Source organism: Penicillium oxalicum, chromosome IV, assembly GCF_001723175.1.
Source record: "Penicillium oxalicum strain HP7-1 chromosome IV, whole genome shotgun sequence".
Taxonomy (NCBI): domain Eukaryota; kingdom Fungi; phylum Ascomycota; class Eurotiomycetes; order Eurotiales; family Aspergillaceae; genus Penicillium; species Penicillium oxalicum.
The window spans coordinates 1,199,310-1,225,568 of record NC_064653.1 but is presented as its reverse complement, the minus strand read 5'-3'; the positions used below and the strand labels follow the sequence as shown (position 1 = coordinate 1,225,568).

At 51.7% G+C, this 26,259-nt stretch overlaps 9 protein-coding genes and 1 non-coding gene across 10 annotated transcripts; 8 read left to right on the top strand and 2 right to left on the bottom strand.

Annotated features, from left to right (window-relative positions):
* Positions 1-112: 112 nt before the first annotated feature.
* Positions 113-1,802, top strand: POX_d05209 (uncharacterized protein; the record flags this gene model as incomplete). The annotated part of the gene is made up of 3 exons (XM_050114058.1): positions 113-371; positions 483-895; positions 948-1,802. 3 exons carry the CDS (start codon positions 113-115, stop codon positions 1,800-1,802), a joined length of 1,527 nt encoding a protein of 508 aa, XP_049969009.1.
* A 1,291-nt stretch (positions 1,803-3,093) lies between these two features.
* On the top strand, positions 3,094-4,995 carry POX_d05208 (uncharacterized protein; the record flags this gene model as incomplete). The annotated part of the gene is made up of 2 exons (XM_050114057.1): positions 3,094-4,807; positions 4,874-4,995. The coding sequence occupies 2 exons, from the start codon at positions 3,094-3,096 to the stop codon at positions 4,993-4,995; spliced, it is 1,836 nt and encodes a 611-aa protein (XP_049969008.1).
* A 934-nt stretch (positions 4,996-5,929) lies between these two features.
* POX_d05207 (uncharacterized protein) lies at positions 5,930-8,077 on the top strand (the record flags this gene model as incomplete). The annotated part of the gene is made up of 3 exons (XM_050114056.1): positions 5,930-6,703; positions 6,754-7,472; positions 7,531-8,077. 3 exons carry the CDS (start codon positions 5,930-5,932, stop codon positions 8,075-8,077), a joined length of 2,040 nt encoding a protein of 679 aa, XP_049969007.1.
* A 401-nt stretch (positions 8,078-8,478) lies between these two features.
* Positions 8,479-8,578, top strand: POX_tR108. Its single transcript has one exon. It is a non-coding gene; the product is annotated as a tRNA-Ala (tRNA).
* A 272-nt stretch (positions 8,579-8,850) lies between these two features.
* On the top strand, positions 8,851-10,236 carry POX_d05206 (ASTRA-associated protein 1; the record flags this gene model as incomplete). Its single annotated transcript, XM_050114055.1, has 2 exons — positions 8,851-9,107; positions 9,165-10,236. 2 exons carry the CDS (start codon positions 8,851-8,853, stop codon positions 10,234-10,236), a joined length of 1,329 nt encoding a protein of 442 aa, XP_049969006.1.
* Positions 10,237-10,350: 114 nt separating this feature from the next.
* Positions 10,351-12,665, bottom strand: POX_d05205 (ATP-dependent RNA helicase dbp7; the record flags this gene model as incomplete). Its single annotated transcript, XM_050114054.1, has 2 exons — positions 10,351-12,470; positions 12,557-12,665. The coding sequence occupies 2 exons, from the start codon at positions 12,663-12,665 to the stop codon at positions 10,351-10,353; spliced, it is 2,229 nt and encodes a 742-aa protein (XP_049969005.1).
* A 367-nt stretch (positions 12,666-13,032) lies between these two features.
* Positions 13,033-14,208, bottom strand: POX_d05204 (Pantothenate synthetase; the record flags this gene model as incomplete). The annotated part of the gene is made up of 2 exons (XM_050114053.1): positions 13,033-14,108; positions 14,172-14,208. 2 exons carry the CDS (start codon positions 14,206-14,208, stop codon positions 13,033-13,035), a joined length of 1,113 nt encoding a protein of 370 aa, XP_049969004.1.
* A 376-nt stretch (positions 14,209-14,584) lies between these two features.
* POX_d05203 (uncharacterized protein) lies at positions 14,585-17,352 on the top strand (the record flags this gene model as incomplete). Its single annotated transcript, XM_050114052.1, has 6 exons — positions 14,585-15,362; positions 15,431-15,686; positions 15,740-16,415; positions 16,472-16,783; positions 16,858-17,114; positions 17,193-17,352. 6 exons carry the CDS (start codon positions 14,585-14,587, stop codon positions 17,350-17,352), a joined length of 2,439 nt encoding a protein of 812 aa, XP_049969003.1.
* Positions 17,353-20,297: 2,945 nt separating this feature from the next.
* On the top strand, positions 20,298-23,489 carry POX_d05202 (uncharacterized protein; the record flags this gene model as incomplete). The annotated part of the gene is made up of 5 exons (XM_050114051.1): positions 20,298-20,752; positions 20,798-21,033; positions 21,086-21,198; positions 21,295-21,421; positions 21,514-23,489. 5 exons carry the CDS (start codon positions 20,298-20,300, stop codon positions 23,487-23,489), a joined length of 2,907 nt encoding a protein of 968 aa, XP_049969002.1.
* A 919-nt stretch (positions 23,490-24,408) lies between these two features.
* On the top strand, positions 24,409-25,500 carry POX_d05201 (U2 small nuclear ribonucleoprotein A; the record flags this gene model as incomplete). The annotated part of the gene is made up of 4 exons (XM_050114050.1): positions 24,409-24,487; positions 24,585-24,625; positions 24,771-25,031; positions 25,123-25,500. 4 exons carry the CDS (start codon positions 24,409-24,411, stop codon positions 25,498-25,500), a joined length of 759 nt encoding a protein of 252 aa, XP_049969001.1.
* Positions 25,501-26,259: the final 759 nt, after the last annotated feature.

Genomic DNA, 26,259 nt, shown 5'->3' with positions numbered 1-26,259 from the left:
CAGTTTCGGCCTTCCCAGCTTTGGCCTAGATTAGTCTTGCATGGTTCAGGTACTCACGGATAATCAATTTTTAAATGACGACCTCAACCCGAGAAGGGGTCCTTCTTTCATCATGTCTACACTCACCCACGGTGGCAGAATCGTGCCTATACTAACGGGCCACGAACAACATCACCACGAACTCGACTCCACCCCCGACCCCCCGCGTTTCTTAGACTCTCAACCCCTTCAACAAAGTGCCAAACCCCCGCTGCTGGATCAGCGGACACACCACGACACCATGCGTCATAGAAAACAAGTTGATCACGCTTGTTTAGAGATGCCGTGTTTGAAAGAACGCGGTCTCTTCGCTGTACCAACTGAAGGCGATGGTAAGATAGATCTCAAAAAATCGGTTCAATAATTTGATCTGAACCTTCTTCCCTGTTCTGAGACCCGTGCAATGAAGCGCTTATAACCAAATCTGACGCGTCTTCTCCTAGGAAACTGTCTCTATTACTCACTTTCCGATCAACTCTTTGGCAATTTCCTCCATGGCGATGAGATCCGCCACCAACTTGCCGACCACATGGCTGGGAACAAGACGTATTTCATGCAATTTGTGGTGGCTGAAGGGGGTGAGCGTCGGCGTCCCAGGAGAGCCGCCGTCTCGGCATACGCGACTCGGTCTGCTCATTCGACCGCCCCATCGACCGAGGACAAGGAACGACGCTTCATGGACATGATCGCGTCGACGCGTAAAAATGGCGAGTGGGGAAGCTCCGAGCACCTTCAAGCCTTTTGTCAAGTGTACCGTGTAGATATCAATGTCTACACGATGAGCGGTGTCCAAGCCTTCAGAGATGTGAATGCTTCTTGTGATGAATCCAGGGATGTGGTTCATGTAGCATTTCACGTAAGCTCAGGTCATTTCTCTCTCACTTTATGCCCTGTACTGATTCATGTAGGATTTCAAACACTACTCATCAGTGAGGCCAGTGGATGGTACACACAGGGGGCTCATGGCAAAACAACTACTCCAGGCTCCCACTCCGCCGTGCTCCCAGTCTGATGACTCCAAGCCACCAGTGTCAGACCTCGAATGCTCTGACACAAAAGGAGAAACAAGCGATGACAAGCAGGTGTCTCTGCCGAACACCCCATTGTCACTAGAGCCCGAGAATGACCAAGGCATCACTTCGGTTGCCACCACTGACCCTTCCGTTGAGGGCCAGTCACCAAATGCTGATCTCGCTGTCGATGTCTTTCCTCCTTGGGATATTCAGTCTATTCAGGATGGGCTTGGAGGTCGATATGATCGTGACACCATTGTAGACATGCTGCAGAAATGTCGAGGTGACATCGACCGAGCCTTTGCTGCTCTGCTGGGGGAAAAGGACAGCGCCTTGCCGGAAAAACCGGCACTTCCAGCGCCCAACTTCAAGCCTTGCCTACAGGCTTCAAGAGAATCGTCCCCTGTCAGTACTGGCAGCAAGCGCTCAGCGGATGATAGCGACGACTCAGACGACCATACCTCCGCGATTCGACATGGTCGACCTAGAAAGCGGATGGTGTCCAATCTTACCCTGGGGGTGGGCATCTCATTCCGCGACGACCAGAATGAGGTCTTGGCCCTCAACCTGCACATGAACGGTGAGAGCGAGAAGGCCGAGAAAACCGAGAAGTCCGAGAAGATCAAAGGCACGCCACTTCGTGAGAGCACAACTTCTGATCCACCTCAGGAGCAATCGGAGCGGCCTTCAGAGAACAACCCGAAGGGTCTTCGAAGAAGCAGTCGTCTGTCCAAGGCTCGTTCGGCCTGAGATGCCTCTTGGGTTCATTTCCGGGTCATTCTCATCTCCATTTTTGCTCACTCTCGCATTCTTGGATTAACACCCCCCTGTCTCCAGCGATCAACTGTTTATATTATAATGGCGTTCGCGCCACGTTCGCATCGATCCATCCGACATATGGGCGGTCTTGTTTTGGTTGCTATACCTGCGCATGAAAAAAAATTATGGCTCCGAGTGGGTTGGGGAGAGGGGCGTTTTGACTTACACATGCATGGGAGGACGTGCCTGGTGCACTCTTCCGACGAGCTTATGACACGCATTCACGGCGAAGGAGAGGATTGCATTGTTTTTAGCTTAGACTTCATTGGTGGCTTTGATAGATGATACTTGCTGTATGCGCAAGCACTGCTTGTTGCTGTGATGAATACATGAATCCAATCTTGTGTCCCACCAAAAAGGTGGTCGACCGATGATCGGTTTGCGGACCGATCCTATCACACTGAACCCAGGCCACTCTCTTTGCGTTGCAATACACACTCGTAGGGAGGATTGAATTTCGGCGCGTGCGAGTGAATCTGAGATTCAGAATTTATACCTTAGAATCACGCCGCGATCAGTGCATCGTCTTGTAACTGGGCGTGGACCACAAGTGGAACACTCTGCAGTATGCACGCATTCCATGTCAGACTGGAAGCTACTAAGTATTGCCCTTCAGTGTGTCAAGACTGGAGCCTGATCTATCAATACCTCTCCATCCTGCCCTAGCTTTAAGAGAACTGCAAGCCTATAATTCATAGGTCTGAATGGATGTTTGGTGCCGCAATCAATTGATGATTGGGGCCATGGGTAGTCTAACAATCACGACTGGAGCAGCGCGAGGACTCACGCAATATACAGCAGGATCATTGACCAACCTGTAGCCTTCACATTTAGACATATCAAAGGGTATTGAGCACGGTAATTGGTAGGCATTATCACCGCGATATTGGACTCAGATCTATTACCAGGCTTGCTTGCACAATCATCTGCTTGTTATGGTGGAGAAGCCGAAATAGGTAGATTGAGGTGGCGCTGGTGAGGAGGACGGCATCTCCACCCTTGGCACGCTTACATGGGTAGAGTCATCCTGCGATCGTGTCGATTTTTCCGCTCACATCAGAACCTTTTTTTTTACTTGCTCGAGGCCGAGGTTTGGTGAACAAAGGCCGGTTCTTCAATAGAATTTTGATTTCTTGGGCGTATCTCCCGATCAACTGGCATAGCTGACTTTTGACAAAGTGCAAATCCACACTGGCCCTGTGGCGGTGGAATTGACCTGGCGATGTCGAACTACCCTTCGACAGAACATGAGGAGACTCCGCTCTTAAGGGATCCTCCCAGGTTTCGCCATGTGGACTACCAGGCTGCCACCGAAGAACCACGAGATAGCGCGGGAGTGGGCTCGTCACAATCCGTGATTGAAGACGAGATTCTCTTCCCTGTTCTCACTCAAGCTTCATCCGCACCAAGCTTGGACATCGAGCCTGGCCTAGAACGAATTCTATCTGCGAGTCTGAGAAGGAAAAGCCATTCCTCTTACCATTCGTTACCATCGACATCTCCAAATGAGTCCACGTATGGCAATCGATTCATCGATGTGTCACCGTCACAGTTTTGGGCCATCTTCTCGGGCATCATGCTGGGCTATATCATCGGGTTCTTCGATTCCACCCTAATGGCGTCGAGTCACCCTGTGATTACCTCGTACTTTCATGCGGCCAATTCAGCCTCTTGGCTGTCGACTGGATTTCTTCTGACCTCTACGGCACTCATGCCCCTCTTTGGACGCACCTCAGATGCTCTGGGGCGGAAACCGGTGTACCTATTTTCCATCTTCGTCTTCTTCGTGACTACGGCGTGGTGCGGTCTCGCACAAAGTATCGGTAGCTTCATCGCGGCTCGGGCTCTTTGCGGAATGGGTGCTGGCGGAGTCATGTCCATGGGTCAAGTCATCTCCAGCGATCTTGTGCGCCTTGAGTATCGAGGGATCTACCAGTCATACCTCAATTTCTGCCTGGGCATCGGAAGTTGCACCGGACTGGCCTTTGGTGGGTTTTTATGTGACTCCATTGGCTGGAGGAACGCCTTCCTCATTCAATTACCCTTCATTTTTGTCTACTTTATTCTCGCGGCGATCACCGTCCCTGCAGAACTTGGCATCAAGCTGGTCGGCTCTGAGCGCATGACCCTGAGACAAGTGATTCGGAACGTGGACCTGACCGGGTCTGCATTTCTCGTCTTGGCCGTGACCGCCTTGATCATGGGCTTGAACTTGGGTGGTAATGTTTTTCCCTGGAGCCACCCGGTGGTGATTTGCTCCCTTCTCTCGGCCCTGGTCTTGACTATCATCCTTGTGCGATACGAGCGCCATGTCACATTGGCAGTGCTCCCCGTGGAACTGCTGACGCAAGATCCTCGAGCCAGCATCATCTTCGGAAACTTCTTCGGAGCAGTTTCGGTAAACACGATGATGTTCAACGCCCCTCTGTATTTTCAAGTCGTTAAGCTTGCTAGTCCCACGGACTCTGGACTTCGTCTTGTAGCCGCGTCGGTTGCCGTGACGGTTTCCAGCGTGGGGACGGGCTTTTTGATCACTCGGCTGAGGCGCATGAAGCCAACCATTATTGTCGGGGGCATTAGCATGGTTATTGGTGGTTGTGCCGCTGCTGTGATGGGTGTCGACACGCCAGATACGCTTGCCATGATTTGCGTATCACTATCCAGTCTTGGTCAAGGTTTTGCCTTTCCAAGCTTGATGGTTTCAATTCTATCGACGAGCGCACAGGATGAGCAGGCAGTCACAACCACCACCCTGGGATTGGCGCGTAATTTGGGTTCTGTCATGGGCGTCTCGGTGAGCAGCTGGATTCTCCAAAACACTTTGAACTGGCAGCTACAATTCAAAGTGACCGGCCCCGAGAAGGCTCATGTCATCGGTCTTGTGCGCAAATCCATCCGTGCCATTGCTGAGCTGGATTCACTTCATCAACAAGAAGGTAAGGAAGCGGTTTACACCCATCTTCTCCGTTCTGCCTTGAAAGGGATTGCTAATGAGTCCACAGTGATCCAAGCATATGCTGCAGCCTTACGTTTCACTTTCTTTTCTGCGGCTGTTTGGGGTCTTGTCATGTTGATTTTACATTCGCGACTTCAATTGCCCAGACTTGGGGATAGAAAAAAATAGTCATAGCTAATTTCGAAATCATACCCGTACGTGCATTTACGGTGGATTCGTGCTCTATGCGAATATCTGATGCCCTACCAAGGGATGAATCACCGAGGGGTTCTTGCCTAACATGACCTCAAGTATGATGACGTGCAGAGCGTGTCACGCGATGTCGACACCCGTGCCGACCTGTCAAAATCTCGGCGAAGCATCTTACCGCGACCAAGGAAAGAGCCGCCCGGAGCGTCGTGCGCGTACTTCTTGTATTAAAGTGGTCGTGATGACTGGCTTGTCTGTCAGCTCAAGAAGGTCACCTGAGTCACGAATGCAGCCGTAACGCCTGGATTCCTGATATTTGGGGCACCCAATTCGAGTGGCTCCACCTTTTTGCCCTCTTCAACTCCGCGTTTGGGTCCACTGGCCTCGACCGAATCTGCCATTCATTGTCCCCGATTCGATCCCGACGTACATCGACTTTCATCAGACGCAAGGAACGGTGACTACTGACTAGTATTCAGAACAATGACCCGGTAGACGTGGCTGCGCATAGCCCAATCAGATGGTCATCGGACACAGCTAAAGGTCAAACCCCCGGTTGACCTTCCTGCCCCCCCTCGCCCCTCATCTCGGCCTGTGCGTGTGGTCCGGCGGAAAGCGAACCAATCCTTCCCCCGGTCGCAAATTTTTGGACATCATCTCGGCGTCTCCGCAAACGCATGGACATATACCTGGGAGCATAAACTTGTTTGGACAGTCACAAAGAACAGCCTCTGTCAGTGACCGAGAACATGGCAATTCGGGAAGAGGCGTTCACGAACATTTGCGCATACGAAATTCCTCGATTGGGCCGCAAGCCGACTGTTCCAGTCGGCGCTGGCGACTAGGACAAACGCGCGATCAACGGTAGTCAATTGTAGAGAGCTTGTGGTCAGAGATCCAGTTGAAGACGACCATGAACCTCAAGACTCGTTCGCAAGCGAAAGCACAACGGCAACCTTCTCCCAAAATCAATTCGAAGCCCGCAGCATCGAAAGCCAAGAATGACGATTCACCTCGTGCATCGAGCGCGGTTCGGGAGAAATCGACCGAAATTGCGGATACGAAAGCCAAACGAGTGCGCACTGGATGTTTGACATGCCGCGAGAGGCATCTCAAATGTGACGAAGCATTGGGGCGGTGTCTGAACTGTCGCAAATCCGACAGGGTCTGTCGGCGCGGTATTCGCTTGAACTTTATCGACATTCAAACAGTGGCGCCTCCGCATACAATTGCCCGACCTCGCGGTGCAAAAGTGACTTTTCGAGATGATTCTCGCTTCATCGCGTCGGAATACGTGGGGGGGTCCGAAAGGTACCCTCCGCTTCAGCCTGAGAGTCCCATCGACGAGCGCAGAGAACTAGATCATGACGCTTTCAACGTATTGGATCACGATCAGTTAGCGAGTCTTTTTCAATCCGTGGCCCATACTTTTGATCCTGCCGCATTGGATCTCTCTCATGCCGGCGCTGCAGACTTCCTCGGTGCTTCAGAGGCTTGGCATATCCACGATACACACTTCCTGCCGGGCGACGAATTGCTGCCGCATGGAACATCTGCTTTTGCACGCAGGCTCGTGGCGAGACAGTATCCCCCAACTTCTCTGTGCGATCCAGAACAGATTCTTCTCCTGCGAGCATATGTTGATGAGGTCGGATGCTGGATGGATTCGCTGGTCTCGACACGATATGTAAGAACATCCCCAGTCGGCTCGTCGTACCCTGGCTGACCGAAATGCAGTTCTCCCACATTCTCCCTATGCATGCTCTCGGGGAACCGGTCTTGCTCAAGGCGTTCTTGGCTTGTGGCGCTCGACATCTGTCGCTCGTTGACCCATCGTTTGACGTCAACAAGGCTACCAAGCATTATGACGAAGCCACAGAAGACCTGATGATTGCCATGCACGATCCAAACCGTGATTCGGTTCTCTGCACAACCGCTGCTTTGGTGCTCAGTATCTACGAGATTATGGCGCCCCAACAATCACCGAGCGCTAATCATATTGCGGGTTCGAGAGCTCTAATTCGTGAATGTGGATGGACGGCCCGAACGCCTGGTCTAGGAGGTGCATCTTTCTGGATCAGCGTGGGCATGGAGCTGCTGAGCGCATTACATTACAAGTGGACTTTGTCTTGGAACCCTGACACCTGGGGTGTGGATATGAACATGCATCAACATACTCCTCACGCCCACTTACTTGGAAATTCCGAGGAGCTTTGGCTCCACCGGATCATCTATATCTGCGCGAAAATCGCAAATTTTCGAATCACCGCCGAATCGCTTCAATCGATCAATGGCTCATTAAGCTATGCGAATGAGTTGAGTGACGTTTACACGGAATGGTCTCATTATGAATTGTTATGTCAACAATGGCATGAGCACGCCCCCAGAACACTGAAGCCTTTGGGCCATGTAGCTCCCTGGCAGGCACAAAATACGTCCTCATTCCCCTGGATTTGGTGCGGTCATTCGAAACCTTTAGCTAGCAGAACGAGGCAAACTAACAGATTGTAATAGGCTTCCGAGTCGGCTTGCGACCGTCTCTCAGCTGTTCTATCATACGGCCTGTCTTATGCTCGGTAAGGCTCATCCTTTGCAAGCTGAGTATCATCGGAAAATGCAACAGACGCATGCGCATGATATCTGTGGCATCGCAGCGAATACAAAGGACAAGGGAATTATTAATGTGTCAATCCGATGCCTCGCTCTCGCCGCGGAATGTCTGAAGACCGAGGATTCACAGAAGGAGGTGCTCGCTATCTTTGACACTCTCGTGAAGAATACCAGTTGGCATGCCGGGCCGATACAAGAAGAACTCAAACAGATCTGGGGTGTCTCTCAGTCCCAACCCGAGACAATGGATCCCACGCAGTTGTACCACCTTCATTTTGGGTTGGATCCAGGCTTGTCAATACCCAAGGGTCCAGAATTTCCCCCTGGATTGTCCAACCCTCTCCTTGATGTGGGTGACTTCTCGATGGAAAATCACCCATATCAGGAACATTACGTTGCGCCCCATCACCACGGGTTGGATCCTCATTTGCTCTCGTCGTATATCTCTTGAACTTAATGATGAGTGTATCAAAGATGGACTAGATTACGAATGACATGGAAATGGAAACGCACCTCATTAGCGAATGCATGAGATGACAATGTGTAAACGGGCAAGTCGAGGCCACTTCTGCTTACCCGTACACCCCACCGGTACTAGGTGTTTCGTGAATTTCTCTCTCGACAAGAAATTTCAACCGTTAGATAAATTGCAACAAAGCCACATCGGTTTCATTTGAGCAGTGTATACCGAATGTTTGAAATAAATCAACCAGTTGACCGATGATATGTCAGGATGAGTGATTGAACCTTGATGGTAGAGGCATGCTTGGATTGTCGAAGATTCATTGACAATGAGTCGATTTCCGTTATAATGGTTATAAATTGTTATCTTGTCTGACTTTCAAGCAATTCGGGCTTATGGTCTAGGGGTATGATACTCCCTTCGCAGCTGACTTCATCTGAAGTTGACGAAGATTGGGAGTGGTCCGGGGTTCAATTCCCCGTGAGTCCAATGCTTTTTGCCATTTCCTAAAAATGAACATCTTGGGTAAGAACAATTTGGTGATTCCTTATTTTTATTTTTGTGTGATTCTTTTTTTTGGAACAGTCAATCTCTCTCCATAATTGAAGCATTCCATCTTACTGACTGGGTTGTGTGAGCATTCGTCCGAGGCGGTGCGGTAAAGCGGAATCTTCGAGCGACGAGCATATTGTATCTCCCTCCACCAACAACACGACCGAATCTTGCAACTGCTGTGATAGAAAACATTAAATTCCAAGATCATGGCTAGTGCGACCTCTGCTCAGACTCAGCATCCCCTAGCGACTCCAATATACATACTTCGAGGACACGCGGCACCGATTCATGCTCTTCATGTCTTCGCACAAAATCTTCGACTCTTATCAGCGGACGCAGATGGTTGGGTGGTCATCTGGGACCTCGTAGCCAAACGCCCAGTGACAACGTGGAAAGCACATGCGGGAGCTGTTCTCGAAGTGAAAGCTCTCAGTGTTGAGCCAGGACTGACGGAAATCTATACGTAAAGTCTTAACCCCGTCAATGAAAAAGCGCCAAGCTACCCAGACTAATATTCAAGAACCTTCCGCGGGAAAAAAAACAGACATGGTCGAGATCATAGACTCTGTGTGTGGAAGCTCCGCGCTGAAGACGAGGGATTTCTTGACAAGACCCTCCCTGTCGATGTCACTACGACAAATACTGAGCAGAAAGGAACACAGCCATGGCTGCTTCACTCCCTACCTGTGAATGCGCTAAACTTTTGCGCTTTTTCCATGACGACTTTCGGTACGACTTCACAGTCACAGGGACAGGGTCAATCCGAAGATGCGAAAGCGACAGCCACGCATCGACACGTTCTTTTTGCTGTGCCTAATGCATTGGACTCGGGAGGCATTGATATCTTCCATTTGCCCTCCGAGCGTCGCCTGACGACTATCAAATCGGACCCCTCTGTGAAAACCGGTATGCTCATGGCCGTGAATCTCTTCATTTCTCTTACAGGCGACGTCTACGTCGCGTCAGCTTTTGAAGATGGCCATATCATGGTCTTTTTGCGCAAGGGGATATTGAGCCTATCGGATATTGAGACTGGGACGACGCACCCAGCATCCTGGGAATGGAATAAGATCTATGCGAGCCGGCCTCATACTCAACCCGTCTTATCACTTGACGTGGCTCCATCGCACGACTACTTCATTTCGTCCTCTGCGGATGCCTTGCTCATTAAGCACCCAATACCCGGCGCTGGTCTTACGGGAGCTCGTCCGGCCAAGCATTTCGTGGAAGACCAGGCGCTGAAAGTGGTCAATACAAAACATTCTGGTCAGCAGGGGCTTCGCATTCGTGACGACGCCAAGGTTTTTGCAACTGCTGGCTGGGACAGCAGGGTGAGGGTGTACTCTTGCAAGACAATGAAGGAGCTGGCTGTGCTCAAATGGCACAAGGACGGATGCTATACCGTGGCTTTTGGAGAGATCAACGGGATGGCCGAGGCGGCGCCTCCAGGGGAGCACCACACGGTCGAGGGTGGCGTGCAGACAAGGTCACTTGCGGCGGTGCATCAGCAGCGTTCACACAAGACACAACATACGCACTGGCTGGTCGCTGGGTCCAAGGATGGCAAGATTTCATTATGGGATATCTACTGAAACATATGCTAATGCTCTTGTACAATGATAATGGTTGAATCGCCTCAACACGAAGTCTTGAGAGCAGAGGGGGAAACAAAAAACAAGATCAAAACTAAACCAAACCAAAACGGATCAAGCCAGATTGAATTCACTGGCACCTCCCATGTGCTCCTTCATCTTGGCTCTCATCTTGCGCGCGTTCTCCCGAGCAGCCTCGTCCACATTAGATGCCGTTGTAGAATCCTCACCCGCCTTGCGCTTGCCCAGCGCAGCACCTCGACCGGCCTTGAAATCCTTCTTCGTCTCTTCCTTGCCCTGACGCAGACCGGGCACGTTGATCTTGCCAGGCCGGTCCCGCAAAGCAAAGCTCTTGGCAAGATGACCCAGGTGCAGCTCTTTGATGTTGAACATGCTTCGCTCCGCCGCAATATGGGTTGCATAGGCGCGAACGTGAGATTGGAATGCACGTCGAGCCATCTCGAGATACTCTGGGTTCTCCAAGGTCCATCGCTCCACGTCCATTTGCCAATCGGTTGCTTTTTCCTCCCAATTCTTGGAGCTGGAATCGGGGCTTGCGCCGAACCCGCGCTTCAGAATCTCGGTCGCGTCTGTACGGGCCAGTGATTTTCCTCCATCGCGATATCCACGCTTCAGGACTTCCACGTAATTCTCTTCACACCCGGGTTGTAAGAAGATCAGAGCTCGTCCGTCTCGACCAAGACGGGCTGTACGACCAATTCGATGTGTGTGATCATCGGCACTGAACGCAGGATCGTACTCAATGACCAGGTCAACATTGGGCAGATCGAGACCGCGAGAAGCGACATCGGTACAAATCATCACTGAGGCGGTTTTGCTCTTAGAGAAGGAGTTGAGAGTGAACGTCCGAACGTGTTGGGGTAGAGATCCGTGCAGTCGATGCAGGGTGACGGGATTTGCGGGATATGAGAATGCTGATCCAGGAGCAATAGTTCCGTGGGGCGAGAGTTCAGAACGTTCTTTTTCCTTCTCTTTCTTCAACTTTTCATCCTCCTCTTCCTCCTCCTCTTCATCTTTCACGTCCTCGTCCTTTTTGGTGCCTCTCTCACCATGCTTCTTGGAGAAAACTTCGAAAAGGAAATCAACCTCGTCTGCACACGAGACGAAAACGATGGCTTTCATTACTGAGCCCTTGCGAATGAATGTCCGCTTGAGATAGGCTGTCAATGAGACTAGGCGCAGCTTTGCTGCAACAATCGCATAAGTCTGCTTGAGCTGGGCGGGCACGCGGAACGATTCATCTCCATCCTTGTCCACGCCCCGGCCTTGCTCTTCTTCTTCGCTGGGATCCGCCTTGATATGCACAGCATCCTTCAGACTGATCTCGCCAAGTCGCTGGACGTTCATTTTCAGAGTCGCCGAACACAGAATTGTTGTTCTCCTTGTCGGGACACCAGGAATGCGGCTCGGTCGTTGTCTCGCATCCAACTTCTGCACGATGCCCTGCAATTCTTCCTCGAAGCCTAGGTCCATCAGACGATCACCTTCGTCAAGAACCAGCCATCGCACGTTGCTGACATCCAGCGCTTGTGTGTTGTCCAAATGATCCACCAGACGTCCGGGTGTAGCGACCAGGATGTTCAATCCTTTTCGTAGACGTGCCTTTTCTGACTTTTTCTTCTCTCCACCAATGACGGTACCTGCGACAAGCCAGGTTGCGCAGCGAAGAAGATTTTCCAAGACAACTGAGATTTGCTTGCACAGCTCGCGAGTCGGGGCCAGAATAATGGCGAACAGGCCACTGTCTCGATGCACACCAGCTTCTTTGGTTGCTTTTGAAAGAGCCATAATCCGTTGTACCAGTGGGAGGAGATAAGCCAAAGTCTTTCCTGATCCGGTTTCGGCCTGAATGAATGCATCGCTCTCCTCCTTCAACAATTGTGAGATCGACGCTTTTTGAATGGCCGTTGGTGCCTTCAATTCCAACTTGGTGAGAAGATGCGCGGCGAGACTCGGTGATAAGCCTAGATTGGTGAATGTGTCGATTCCGTCGATCAGTGGCGCATTCGTCGGTTTCGTCTCCTCCGTCGGTTCTTCGTTACGGGGTTCAGCTGAGTTTTGCGGCGCTGGATTGCTTGTGAAAAGAGAAGACACAAATTGGCGGGGGTCTCTCTGGGTTCCTTGCTGTTGTGACCGCTGTCGGCGCTCGGGATCGCGATCACCTTCGAGGCCATCTGAATCGGTCTTTTGCCGCTTAGCGGGTCTGGTGCCCACTGCAATTTGATTTGGGTTCTTGGGTTCGTGACTCTTGTTGCTGCCATTGCTTTCCCATCTCCAGGCTTAACACGATGTTGCGAACGCTTCTTTGCGGAGAGCCGGTCCCGCCATGTCCCTCCTTTGAATTTTGCTTCGGGTTTGATGACAGAGTCACTGATGGCAAAGTTCAAGAGCATACCATCGTCAGCCATGGTGAATGTAAGAGCCCGACGAGCCGGGAAGACAGGAAAACAGAAACAAGAATCTGGAAGTTTGATGTTAATCAAGCGTCGACCACAAGTCCCGCGATTCGAGACTTTTTTTTTTCCCATTCCGCTGCCAAGACCCGCAGTATGGAATTTCTTCGGCCCGTGACCCACCGATGGGTCTTAGAGTGGTGCTACTGAGCCAAATTCGGCAACATGAAATTGATTCGAGCATTTCGAGACATGCTGGTGGGCAACAGTTCTCACAATTGTGGGTATTGATTAAAGAAGACGGTGTGACTTATTTCCCATCACGAATCTATCAGCAAGGTTTTTTTTATGTACAGGTGCTTGACGCATTGAGACACTCGCTTTATTCCCGGGGTTGGAGAATGAAGTTATCAATCAAGCGCACAGGAACCTTTCCGTCACCCAACCCGCAGTCTTCGCCGGGGTTGGTTTGCTCTAAAGGTGCCATCTTGAACGCAGTGCTCAACACGGCCCCTTTTTGGGTATCGACCACATCGATTTCTTCGAGACTCTCAGGATCAGCGAGGGAGATATAATCGATCTCGAAGAGTGCCCGCTCGCTTGGAGCGAGTGCACGCTGTTCCGAGAGCACACGCTCAGCAATAACGCGAGCAGCTCCGAGAATCCCTTCTCGAGAGGTTTTACCGGCTTGGTATGCATCTACCGCTGCACTCAAAGCTTTATAGATGGTGAGACCTACGGTCCGCCGCCGTGACCCCAGATACACATTTCGGGAACTTAGAGCCAGGCCATCCTTTTCCCGAGCAGTTGGCACGACACGCACCTCAGTGTCCATGAGGAAATCCTTGACCATGCGCTTGATGATGACTGTCTGCTGGACGTCCTTTTGTCCAAAATAGACACGGTCGGGAGTGGTTGCATTGAACAGTTTCATGCAGACGGTTGCAACTCCTCGGAAGAAGACTGGTCGTGAAACACCTTCGAGCTTCTTCGCCAGAGGCGTGATGGTAACAAAAGACCCATGGCCGTCGATCTCAGAAGATGGTGGTAGGGACGGGTACATCACCTTGGATGTGGGTGCGAAGATGGCTGTAATTCGTCCTGTGCCGGCGGTCGAACGGCTCAATTCCTCATTCAGCTTTTCAAGTTTAGCAACATCGCTGTCCCATGTGCGAGGGTAGCTGGAAAGATCCTCATTGACGCCGAACTGAGTCGGATTGACGTAAATGCTCACGAAGACGTCGGTATTCTCCTGAGCAGCTTCACGAATCAATGCCAAGTGTCCTTCATGAAGAGCGCCCATTGTCGGCACGAATCCCATCGTGCGATCATTCCGGAGCAATTGTCTGCGTAGCTGGCGGAGCTCAGGGACGTCACGAAACACTTGGAAGGTGGACGGTTGGCGGACGAACCGTGTCGCAGTCGCGGCGGCGTCTGTAAGCAGCGCAGAGGCCACAGCTAGATAGCGGAGAATACCGTGTAAGCTTGGCTACAGCCATGGCGAGACAGAAAAAGACGCACTGGAGAAGGGCCTCGCGCCGCGCATGAGGCGGGACATGATCGTGATGGGGTCTTTCAGATATTATTAAAGTACTGATCACAAAGCCGCTAACTTCTTCCAGCACCCGCGGCAAAGCGGAGAAAGGTACACGGTCTCCAGCTCCCCCACGTGACTTAACGCCTCGGCTGTGGCAGTCTGGGGTGAACCCGTGATTCCGCTAAGAAGATCCGGGGGACGATCGTCTACGTTTGTTGGGAATCTGAAGCTATGGCCTTGTCCCGCCCACGCTCCCTCTCGTCTCGGGTGAAAGTTGCTAGTGTACCTTGCGTAGGACTGTTTCAATGATTTTTTTCTTTCATCACCATACGTCTCAGAAGCAAGGTTGAACTCCACTGAAAATCAGTCCCCCCGCAACTCCGTCACAAGTCCCACCATGCCACAACCAAAGTCGACCATTGGCGACGAGCATTCAGCTCCAGACCTAGAAATTGTTGGTGACAAAGTCACAATTCATCCGTCTGGGTTCACCAGTGGTCCCACTGCCCGCGATGACACAATCACCGAACGAAACCTCGTGCGCCACATGGCACGATTCCGTGAGAATCCTCTTGACTTTTTCCGCGAAGTCAGCCTGTACATGTCAGGTTCAGGCTGGCGGGCATATGATGACGTGATTGGGCAACCGGTGTTCTATTCTGGATTTGGAGAGAGAATGAAATCCTTGATCCTTTCCAGTTCAATGCTGCAGGACAAAGTTCGAGAACTTGCCAACACTCGGCTTGCAGTGGAGGAAAAAGAAGGGTTGCTGGCCATCAAAGAGGGCGCGAATCTGGATGAGAAACGTGCACGTCGGCGGAATGAGCTCGAAGGTGGTCTTCGTGAAGTTGTTGACACGATGTTGGACAACATGATATGCAAGATGGAAAGCAAGACATTCATTAGAGGTGCATACTACCTGTGCACTCAACTTTTGACTCGGGCATACCACCAGGGTATCCATGTGTCCAGCGAAGAAGTGTTGCGTCTTCGATCAGTTGCCGAGACTGCGGCAAAGAACAATCAATCCATTGTCTTTTTACCCTGTCACAAGTCGCATGTGGATTATGTGTCACTTCAACTCATCTGCTATCGCCTGGGTATGGGTCTTCCCGTGGTCGTTGCGGGCGACAACCTCAATATTCCTTTGCTGGGACCATTCTTGCAACATGCAGGTTCGTGATCAAATTTTTCTTGCATGATATTTGCTTCTCTGCAACTCGTGACTGATGTCTCTGGGCAGGTGCCATGTGGATTCGACGTAGCTTTGGAAACGATCCCCTCTACCAGACAGTGGTGCAAGCGTATATTGACACGCTCTTACAGCAAGGGTTCAATTTCGAATGCTTCATTGAGGGTGGTCGTTCGAGGACGGGAAAGCTTCTTTCACCAAAATTCGGTATTCTTAACTTTATCGTTGATAGCGTTCTCTCCGGTCGTGTCAAAGACACCATTATTTGTCCAGTCAGCACGCAATATGATAAGGTCATTGAGACCGAGTTCGTATCACCTGACGTGCCTATTGTCTGATCCCGAGCTAATAATTGTGCAGATCCTACATCAGCGAGCTGTTAGGCCAACCCAAACAGAAAGAAAATCTAGCTGATCTTCTTTCGTCCTCCTCGGTCCTGTCCTTGAAACTGGGACGTGTCGACGTTCGCTTCAGCCAGCCATGGAGCCTGCGAGAATTCTTAACCCAGCAGCTTTCACGACTGGATCATTCTGACATTGGGTATGGGCTCAAGCTAGATTATGCCGAACGTGGCCGCATCCTACGAACGCTTGGCTATCGGGTTCTGTCGGAGATTAACGACGTTTCTGTCATGATGCCGCCCGCCCTTGTGGGAACGGTACTACTGACATTGCGTGGCCGTGGTGTTGGCAAGGGCGAGCTGGTGAGGCGTTTGGATTGGCTGTGCGACAGAGTGCGAGCGAAGGGTGGCCGTGTGGCTCACTTCTATCGCTCCCCGACAGAGGTGGTGGTAGATCGTGCCTTGGACGTTTTGGGTCCAAAGCTCGTTGGTGTGGTTCCGGGCCTAGCTGAGCCGACCTATTATGCGGTTGATCGCTTCCAATTGTCCTTTTACCGCAACATGCTCATTCACCTTTTTATCACGGAGGCTTTGGTGTCGGTTGCGATGTACACAAAGATCAAGCAAGGCGGTGGTCCAGACAACCAGCGGATCACGTTCGAGGCCCTGAAAGCTCAGGTTTCATTCCTTTCACAGGTACGCCTAGATTCTCTTGTCTCAGCTGGCAAGCCTTGGAAACTGACGATCGTTAGCTTTTCCGCGGTGAATTCATTTTCCCTCCCGAAGGCCTAGTCAACAACTTGGAGAAGACACTACGAAGCCTGGAGGCAGATGATGTGATTAGTATCGCCCGCGATGCTAGCAATGTGCCACAGTTTGTAGAACTCAGCGAGGCCGAGCGAATTTGTGGTCGCGAAAATTTTGACTTTTATTGTTTCTTGATCTGGCCCTTTATCGAAGCTTCATGGCTCGGTGTCGTGTCCCTACAGGGCCTCACACCTCCTTTGGACTGTCCCACAGATATTTGGATCGATAACAAGAAGGCTCAGGACAGTGCTCAACTGGTAAGAGCCCCCTAGTCTATGCCGCGGCAGGTGTTGCTGTCCTTCTGACATGGATGCTCACCCCCATTTTACAGCTCGGGAAGACTCTTTATCACCAGGGCGATCTTTCGTACTTTGAAGCAGTGAACAAAGAGACGCTCAAGAATTCCTACCAGCGCTTTGAGGAGGAAGGTATCATTCTGGTGGCCCGGAGCAAGGAATCCCGCGCTGGCCCATCCATCAAACTTGCTCCAGAGTGGACACCTGAGCGGGATCCCGAGACCGGAAAGGTGATTCCTCGCGGTCGTCTTTGGGACTTTACTGAATTGATTGCGCAATCACGTCGGGAAGGGTAAGTTGGCCACTGCACTTGCCATTTGTTGTCCTTTTATTTTCCGGGGAAATAGCAGGCAGGCTAATCTTGACTTAGCAAAAATCGTCGGGATGGCGCTACGGTTTCTTCTCGAGTTCTGACCATGTCCGACAGAGTCGGACGACAGCTCTTTTTTACCGCTGCTGCCCCAGCCCCGGTTGACGTATCCTCGCGACAGATGCGTCGCAAAGCGATCGGTACGGACTCTAAGCTGTAGGGGGGGTCGTATGTCTTCTCGTCCTTTTGAATCCGTTGTGTGTGGGCTTGCAAGTCCAGCCACGACATGGCAGTGCACCACAAAACAGTGCACCTGCGCGCGGATTCACCCATCAACCATCCTTTGCATCGTAATATACCCTGTTGATAGCCCCCTCTTTATGACTCGCATTTGGTTCTATCTGTACATACAATCTTATTGTCGTTCTCATCTGGCCTGCACAGTTCTCTTCGTGAATCATATCTAGTCTACGATTGATACGGTCGAACTCCACTCGTCATTGTTTTTGCTGATATTCTCTGCTCCATGTAAAAGAAGCGACAGCTCCGCCTACCCGTCCTCGGATGTACAGACGGATACATCATACTCATCTTTCCACCGTGCCCATAATCATGGTTCTAAATTAAGGCGGCGCATATCGACAAATATAGACCTTTATTAGCTACATCAAATATTCGATCAAAAGCGTTGGGGGCCGGGGAAAAGGGGAAGAAGGGGGCGGGCTCTCGGCCACTTCGAATACATGTTTGAACTGACAACAATCTCCAGCCGCATTCAAACCTTGATCTGTGAAGGTATAGGTGATTCAAACCCAGTAGAGGCCTAGAACGTACATGATCGAGTCTACAGTCCCCCCCCCCCTTCCATACGATCCTTCCGCTGCAGTTGATTCGATCTCCAAACGACAGACAGGGAAATGTTTCCCCGCCTTTGACGCCTTCGAAGGTGACTGGTGCTTGAGTGTGTAGCAACTCGTAGCGACGGGAGTTCCAGGAATTTCTTTCCGCCTTTGGCTGTCGGCTGTTTCTCCGTGTGGCTTGCGGTCTGCATGTCGAGTACCGTGGAGGAATCTTGTCTTGAATTTATTTTTATTTTTGTGTGTTTTTCTTTTGTTCTTTGTATTTCCGTCGGGGCTTTGGACTGGATTACTGTTCCCCAAGCGTCCCTCATTGCAGCCTCGTGCTGGTCTGAGACATGGATCAACGCATCATTGAGGGATGTGGCTGCTATGAGCGCCGGTCGAACCACAGCCACCAGCGCGAGCACGGGCGGTGGACGACCTGAGGAGTGGATTAATGATTATACTATATTATTCTTGAAGCGCAAACTGCATCAGTGGGTATATTTAGAATACTCTACAACGCTTTATGCATGATCTCCGTCCAGTGCTCAAGGCTGGGGGAGACCATGAAAGTAATGGGTGACTTTGGACAGTTCTTCATATGGTCTCGTCACGATCATCGCTGATGCTGGGCCCGGTCCGGTCGATACTGTCTTTTTCTCAAGTGCATGACTGGATCATGGAGTTACCAAGGGCTGCATGGTAAGGCCCTCCCATTGTGATGATTGTGCTTTTCCATAACCCCCCTTCGCGGCGACTGTTTGGTCCTTTGGTTGAATTGCGCTGACGCTGGACATGACCAGCCATGGCACATCGATAGTATTCCGATCCATGTAGCTGATTCTGGTCTTGGTGGGTCTCAAACTCGTGGAACGTAATTGAGTGTCCTTGAGTCGTCTTGTATTGTTCTGTAGCAATAAGAAGGCTTATCTCTGGGTAGTCTCAGACTAACACTGGGTGAATTACATACCCTGAATGATTCGTCCAGGGCTACTACACCTCCCACATGAATCATGGCTCAAGCCTGAGGAGCGCAATGCAAGAGACCCTGCGGCCGCATCTGCAGGATGTGGTTGTGGTCCAGACAAACGAGACTGGACTGGCCCCCGGAAATGCTGGGAATGGACATCCAGAGGTGGAAGAGGATGAAGAGCTGACGTACGCTCCCACCAGTCAACTCGGAAGAAAGTCTCGAGTCTTTGCAGCCTGGTGCACAAGAGAACACTCAATGATGATAAAAAGAGTGGTCACCAAACTCACCTCATCACAATCATCTCCCATTTGGTGTAAACAGAGTTGGCTTCAAAGTGACCACAGATTCTGGATTTTTTTTTTTTTTTGGTTAAGGTTCGGAGAGCTTGTTCCGGGCGGCTGCGTGTCCACGCGTACACTGAACTTTACCACCCTCCTCGCCTCTTCTCTCCTGCCTCTCTGCTCGTCCCCCTCGTCCCCCTCGCGGTGACGGTTGCGACCAAAGGGTCCAGTCGCGGGGAGGCTGTCTGAGAAGGTACTACTATTTCCCATGGATCCTCTATTTGTGTGCCCTCAGGTTAAATGCTGGATTTGATCTGAAATTGGAATTGGAATTGAAAATGATACCTTGTGGAGCCGTCCTCTCGGTCCAATTGGACCAGGGACACCTCTCACTGGTAGAAAGATAGCACTCATCGCATCATCGAGCTCACAACATGTTCCGCCCAGGTCGGACATGCCTCTGACTACCCGAGATAAAGAGACACGGCACTGACAGGGGGGGCTCTTCGAGGGTCCATCTCAACGGGCAGACTCAAGTGGAGATTTCCACGGGTATCCTACGTCAAAGGCACTGGGTCGGAGGGGGACATTTGACGAAAAGTGGGAAAGTGGGCAATCAAAACCGCTAATCCGAATGTCGATCAGGATCCAAGCAGGATCCGCCGGACGTTGTAGGACATGAATGTGATTGTGTTGGATTCTTACGTTGAGCATGTCTACTGGAGGATAGGTCTGGATGACCCACGGACAACAGAAGCATGAAGAATCAAAGCCATCCAACACCACTGGATGTCCACCGGGGGGGGGGGGGGGGGGGGTACTGTCACTGACAGGTTTGGAGTAGAGGAATACTGTCCAAAAGTGTCTATAGAAAGCACTTCTGGCTTGAATGTCGTCATGGGACTGGATGAGTGACTTGCAACGTTTAGAGTTGGGGGACACAGAGGTACACAGAGTACAGATCGTGGACCCATTACTCCGTCCTTCTCTTCTTGTACATTCGAGTGACTACTGAACGTGTCTCTTCGCATCATCATACACGCACTCGCGCTCCCAAGATAAGGACTCGATGGAGGCCCAGGCCGGCATCGACCAGTCGGATCCTCCAACGAGGCTAAATTACATCCCGCCCGGTCATGCAGCGTTACGGTACTGTACCTTTCCCACTGCGGGAGGGGCCAGTCTCCACCTGAATTGCCCCTTTGATCACGAGAGGGCCCCCTCGGTTTCAGTAGTGCGCTCACCACCTCGTGCAACCCCTTCCCCCCCTCGCGGGTGCAAACAACCTGAACGGCAGTCTCGCCCCTCTCGTTACGTCGTCACGTACGGTATTGACCTGCCGCTGTCGCGTCCCTCCGATCGCTCGGCCGTTTTGAGACGGTCCACGGACCCAGTCGACTCCTTGGCCGGCCACTCACAACACGACCCTCTCGGACGGACTGGGGAGTCGCTGCACGCTCTCGGTGGTCAATCCGGTCCTCGCAGGAGAAAGTCTTATCTTGTTACTCCAATCCAGCCCCGAAAGTAGTCTGGCTTTTTTTCCCACACTCGCTGCAATCGCTTCTTCAGAAGTCCTTTGACGTTCGCTGTCTCGTCTCCATTGTACTACTCTGCGTTCCCTCGTGTCGCTCGCTACAATCTCTCTAACTGTGCCCCGGTGTCACGGCCGAAACCGCTGACGGGACCTGAAATCATCCCTCCGCGACTGCCAACCGCCAGGACATATCATCCCCTCCCCTCTACTCCCTCATTCCTCTCCTTCCCATCCACGTTCAGCTTATTGAATCGCCAACTGGTCATGCGCCGTGGGTAGCCTCGAGTCCAAATGGGCAAGTGTATGTTTCCTTCCCCCCGCAGAGAGCCCCTCTCTTCGAGCTGCACCAGGCACCGTCGCCAAAGGGGTCGTGCATGGACTGACCGTGGAATCTCTTTCAGGGCGTTATGGCGTCGTCCTAGACGCGGGATCGTCTGTACGTTGAACCGGACCCAGATTATACTCCCCAGCATACTCGCCCATCTCTTCTCGCTCTCTCTCCCGCTCTGTCAACTGACTCCACATCACACAGGGGACCCGTGTCCATGTCTATCGTTGGTTGCGTAATGCGGTTGCTCGCAAGAAGGCGGGCCAAGAGGATCTCAAGTCTCTTCCAGAGATCAAAACAAAGGAGGGTTGGGTCAAGAAAATTCGTCCTGGTACGCAATAGAGCACTCGTGATTGGTCTCCCCCATAGCGTCCTCCCCCCCCGTGATTGAATTCCCAACTGACCGGTCTCGGCTCGTCCCAGGGGTTTCGTCCTTTGCGAATCGGCCCGAAGCCGTCGGGCCAGAGCATCTCGAGGAGCTCATGAATCATGCCAAGAGCATTGTCCCCGAAGAAGATGTCAAAGACACTCCGATCTTTCTCCTGGCGACCGCCGGTATGCGACTTCTCGGAAACCTGGAGCGTCAACTTTTGCTCGATCAAGTTTGCAACTACGCGCGGGCGAACACCGATTTTCTGCTCCCGGACTGTGGCGTTCACATTCAGGTGATCCCCGGTGTGACCGAGGGACTCTACGGATGGATCGCGACGAATTACTTGATGGATGCATTTGATGCGCCCGAGAAGCACGATCATGGCAAAGGCCACCACACGTATGGTTTCTTGGATATGGGCGGCGCCTCCGCCCAGATCGCCTTTGCGCCCAATGCGACGGAAACGGAGAAACACGCCGAGGACCTGACCCTGCTTCGTCTGCGGAATATCGACGGCTCCATGCAGGAACATCGTGTCTTTGTGACTTCGTGGCTCGAATTTGGCGTCCATGAGGCGCGTCGACGGTATCTGGAGGCATTACAGGCGGCAGCGGGTCCGGAGGCGCAAGAGCTTCCCGATCCGTGCCTGCCCGAAGGCTTGCGCACGACGTTAGATGGTACGGAAGTTCCCCCCACCGCCGCGGCGGAGCCTCTTCTGCTGGGGACCGGCAAATTCGACGAGTGCCTGCGACAAACGTACCCTCTCCTGGACAAGGATGCACCGTGCTCGGATCACCCCTGTCTTCTGCATGGTGTCCATGTCCCGGCGATCGACTTTGATGTCAACCACTTTATCGGAATCAGTGAGTACTGGCACACGACCCACGAAATTTTCGAGATGGGTTACAAGGACAAAGCCTACGACTTCCACACCTATCAACAACGAGTCAACACCTTCTGCTCCCAAGACTGGTCATGGATTGAGAATGGCATTCGAGAAAAGAAATGGGGCAAGAAAGTCGACCAGCAGAAGGCTCAGGAGGTATGCTTCAAATCATCATGGATTATCAACATGCTTCACGATGGAATCGGAGTGCCCCGGGTTGGTCTCGACAAGACCACGGGCTCACATCACAATGGAACAAAAGAGGTCCTCTCTCACACAAAAGAGAAAGGATACCTGGATGCGTTCCAGGCCGTCAACAAAATCGACTCGACGGAAGTGAGCTGGACGCTGGGCAAGATTGTACTCTATGCTTCCTCGCAGGTCCCCGCACAGGTGGAGGAAGCATCTCTCCCCGTCGGATTCGGGAGCAATGTTCCTGGAATTCCTCCCGACTTCCAGTATCCCAGTGTGGAGTTGATCCCTGATACCGATGGATTACATGGCGACCATTGGCATGACTCCCTATTCGACGGAGACTCTCCCCGCCGCATCCCCGGAATCATCTTGTTTGTTTTCCTCGTCGGGGTGATGTGCTTCTTCCTCTGTGGTCGCAGCCGCCGGTCCCGCATCTATCTGCAGATCAATAACGCTCTTCGACGAGGGGGTCCGTCCCACCCGAATCATCCCAAGAAACGCAAGGGGTTCGGGGCCATGCTGCCTTTCTTGAACCGGAATGGAACCGCCTACGAGCGCGTCATGGAAGAAGGAGCGCACGACTTTGAACTTGGCGGCACCGACTCCGATCACAGTGATTCCGATCCAGGTCGCCCTTCCGAAAGCGACTCGATTGCTCTTCGGCCGCCCACCAAGCGAACGCAAAGTTGGGGTTGTAATAATAGTGCCCCCGCTTTGAAATACAGTTTGGACAACACCTCATCGGGCACCATCGGCTTGGGCATCAGTGGCGGTTCGGGAATCGCCATGGACCGCGCAGGCCTGGTCGTCCGGACTGAAAGCCGCGATCACCTCGCGCCTATCGCCCTGGGACCTACCACCAACGGACGTCGATCACGGGCAACGAGTCCCACCCGATCTCATCACTCCAAGTCTCCGAGCATGACTCCTCTTGCCGACGATTAATGTGACCAAGGCACCTTGATGCAAATGCAGCCTGTTTGGTGGTCCATGGGGCAACACATCTATCTCCATGGAAAGAGAGGGGGGGGGGAGGTATAATGTGCGCTTGCTTTGCATTTTCACGCGGTATTGGCTGGTTCAATCGGAAATGCAGGTGTTTTTCTATTTGTTCTCTCTCTTGTGGGATCATGTCCATTCCACTTTGACCGAAGCTGCGCCTTGATATTTGCAAGTTGCAATGTCGGCGGGCTTTTTGAAGAAGACTGGGGACTTGTACCCTTCCTGGGAAGAACCACTAATTACCTCACATGTGGTGCTTATGTTTCGATTTTTGGGAGCATCACACGCGGGCTACTTCCTTGTGCTCTGGAGTACCTTCCCCTGTTCTCGATGTCTGCGATTCGATCCCGGAGATTCGACGTGATGGCAGTGTACTATTAGGACCTTTGGCACATATCGTTTTAATGAAATACATACCTAATGATTGCTTGCTCTGAATTTCCCTAATTACTTTTGGAAGAAACCATTACTCATAGATGCATCGTATCAAGATGATTGTATCATTTATCTCCATTGCAATAATCCCAACCAGCGAATTCAGATCCCAAGTGATTGTAGAAGCCTACAAGGAGATGGTCACTGCCGATGCTGTGACGAACTGACGATACCAGCAAAATGATAGATATCACGTGGGGCCAATCCCAGACTCGGGGGCCGTGACCGCCTGGCAGAAAGGGCTGCGGTTGATTGAGACGAGAGATACTGAGATAGCTCAATTGACATCAATCGCAAAAGTTGTCCGACTTATTCTTCAATTTTCACGCTGTGCTCCGCGCTGATCAGACCATTTTTCCCCAGCCCCATTTGACTCAGTGATCAAATCTCGTCTCTTTTCCGGCCTCTTCCGACAATCACCGCCGTCATGCGCTTGACCGTCGAGCTCATCCAGAATTCCCTCTCATACATCAACCCACTCAAAGACCGCGAGCTGGACCTCCGAGGTGCGTTCAACAACATGACTGTTCACCTGAAAAGGACAGGTTCTACATCTTGAAAATCGGGAGCTGGATTGATATCGTTTTTGTGTGTCGGATATAGGGCACAAGATCCCGGCAATTGAGAATCTGGGTATTGCAAAGGTGCGTGACGTTCTCTTGCGCGGGGGATTGGATTCCAACTGGGATGCACCACGACGGGACCATGAGATCCCCTGAAGCTGGCGCTCTGAGTGTCAGTGATTGTGGTGAAATTGACTGTCATTAATCTTTCCCTGTCCGTTTTTAGGATCAAGATGCGATCGATTTCACGGACAACGATCTCTCTTCCCTCAGCAATTTCCCATTCTTCCCTCGCCTCCACACTCTTCTTCTTGCTCGCAACCGGATCAATCACATTCAACCCAATCTGGGATCATCAATTCCATCGCTTACGAACTTGGTCCTGACTTCGAACAATTTGTCTGAATTGGCGGACGTTGAGGCGCTGCGCACACTCCCCAAGCTCACGCACTTGGTTCTCCTGGAGAATCCCATCACACGAAAAGAGGTAGGGTGATTGATGCATCAGAGTCATTTTGAAGGGGGTGGGAGGCGGAAGGATTCTCAAAGTTACAATAAAGGCTAAACTTTGACTCTAGAACTACCGGTATTGGATCATTTGGTTGGCTCCGTCCGTTCGATTCCTCGATTACCAAAAGGTCAAGGACGTGGAACGCGAAAAGGCCAAGGAGCTATTCGGAACCCTTGAGCAGCCCTCTGCGCTCGCTTCAAAGACCATGGGTATCAAGTCCCGGGCCTTTGGTCCCACGAGCGCTGCCATGACGCCCAGCCAGACAGATCGGGCGATCCGAGTGAAACTCACCGATGCCGAGCGTAAGCGCGTTGAGAAGATGATTCGGGAAGCGAAGAGCCTACAAGAAATTGCACGGTTGGAGAAGGAATTGAATGAGGGCCGGATACCGGGTGGTGCACTCGGAGCCAGTGACACCGATGGAGATGAGAGGATGCAGATGTGAATCGCCTGTTATTTCGAGCCATGACACGGACTTTTCCCTCTCTCGCCAAAAAAAAACCATCTCCCGCACCAGACACCCTCGGAGATGTCTTGCATGCGTCTGCGGGCTCACCTGATTTTTCTTTATTTTTTTCCGCGCCTTTTTGTGTGTGTTCTATTCCCCAAATTTTCGGAGAACTCGCCCGGGTGTGTGATCCCCATCCATTCCGCCGCTTGAGGATATGTCACTACTTTGGGGGGGGGGGGGAAGAAGGACATTTGTCGACAATGCCAGATGGATGGCATCCACTTTGATGCATTTACATTTTCAGGATTAGAATCATGATGGTCAATTTTCATACCCAGAGGCCATCTAAGTGACATGACAATCGGTTATCTTTCAATGCACCCAACTCCTTCTTTGACTTGATGTGTTCCGTACATGGATCCATTGGAGCGGGATCTCTTGAAGAACTTGATCCCTATGATACCATGAGACCTGTTCATCGACCACGGAACTCGAATTGGCTCGTGCTTTGGCTGGCACTCATCACATGGGCCCCTTCCCGTCTAAATCTGACAGCCAGAAATTGCAGTGGATCCATCTTCGATAGCCGTTCTTACGTACCTATGATATGTTATATGTAGTCAAGCCAAGGTAAGCATACATCAAAGCTTGTGTTCCTTTCTCAGTGCCAAATATGTGGATGACATCGGCTGAGGTAATAACACTCGTAATTCATTCAGATACTTCCCGATCACTGGATGTCTGACAATCAGG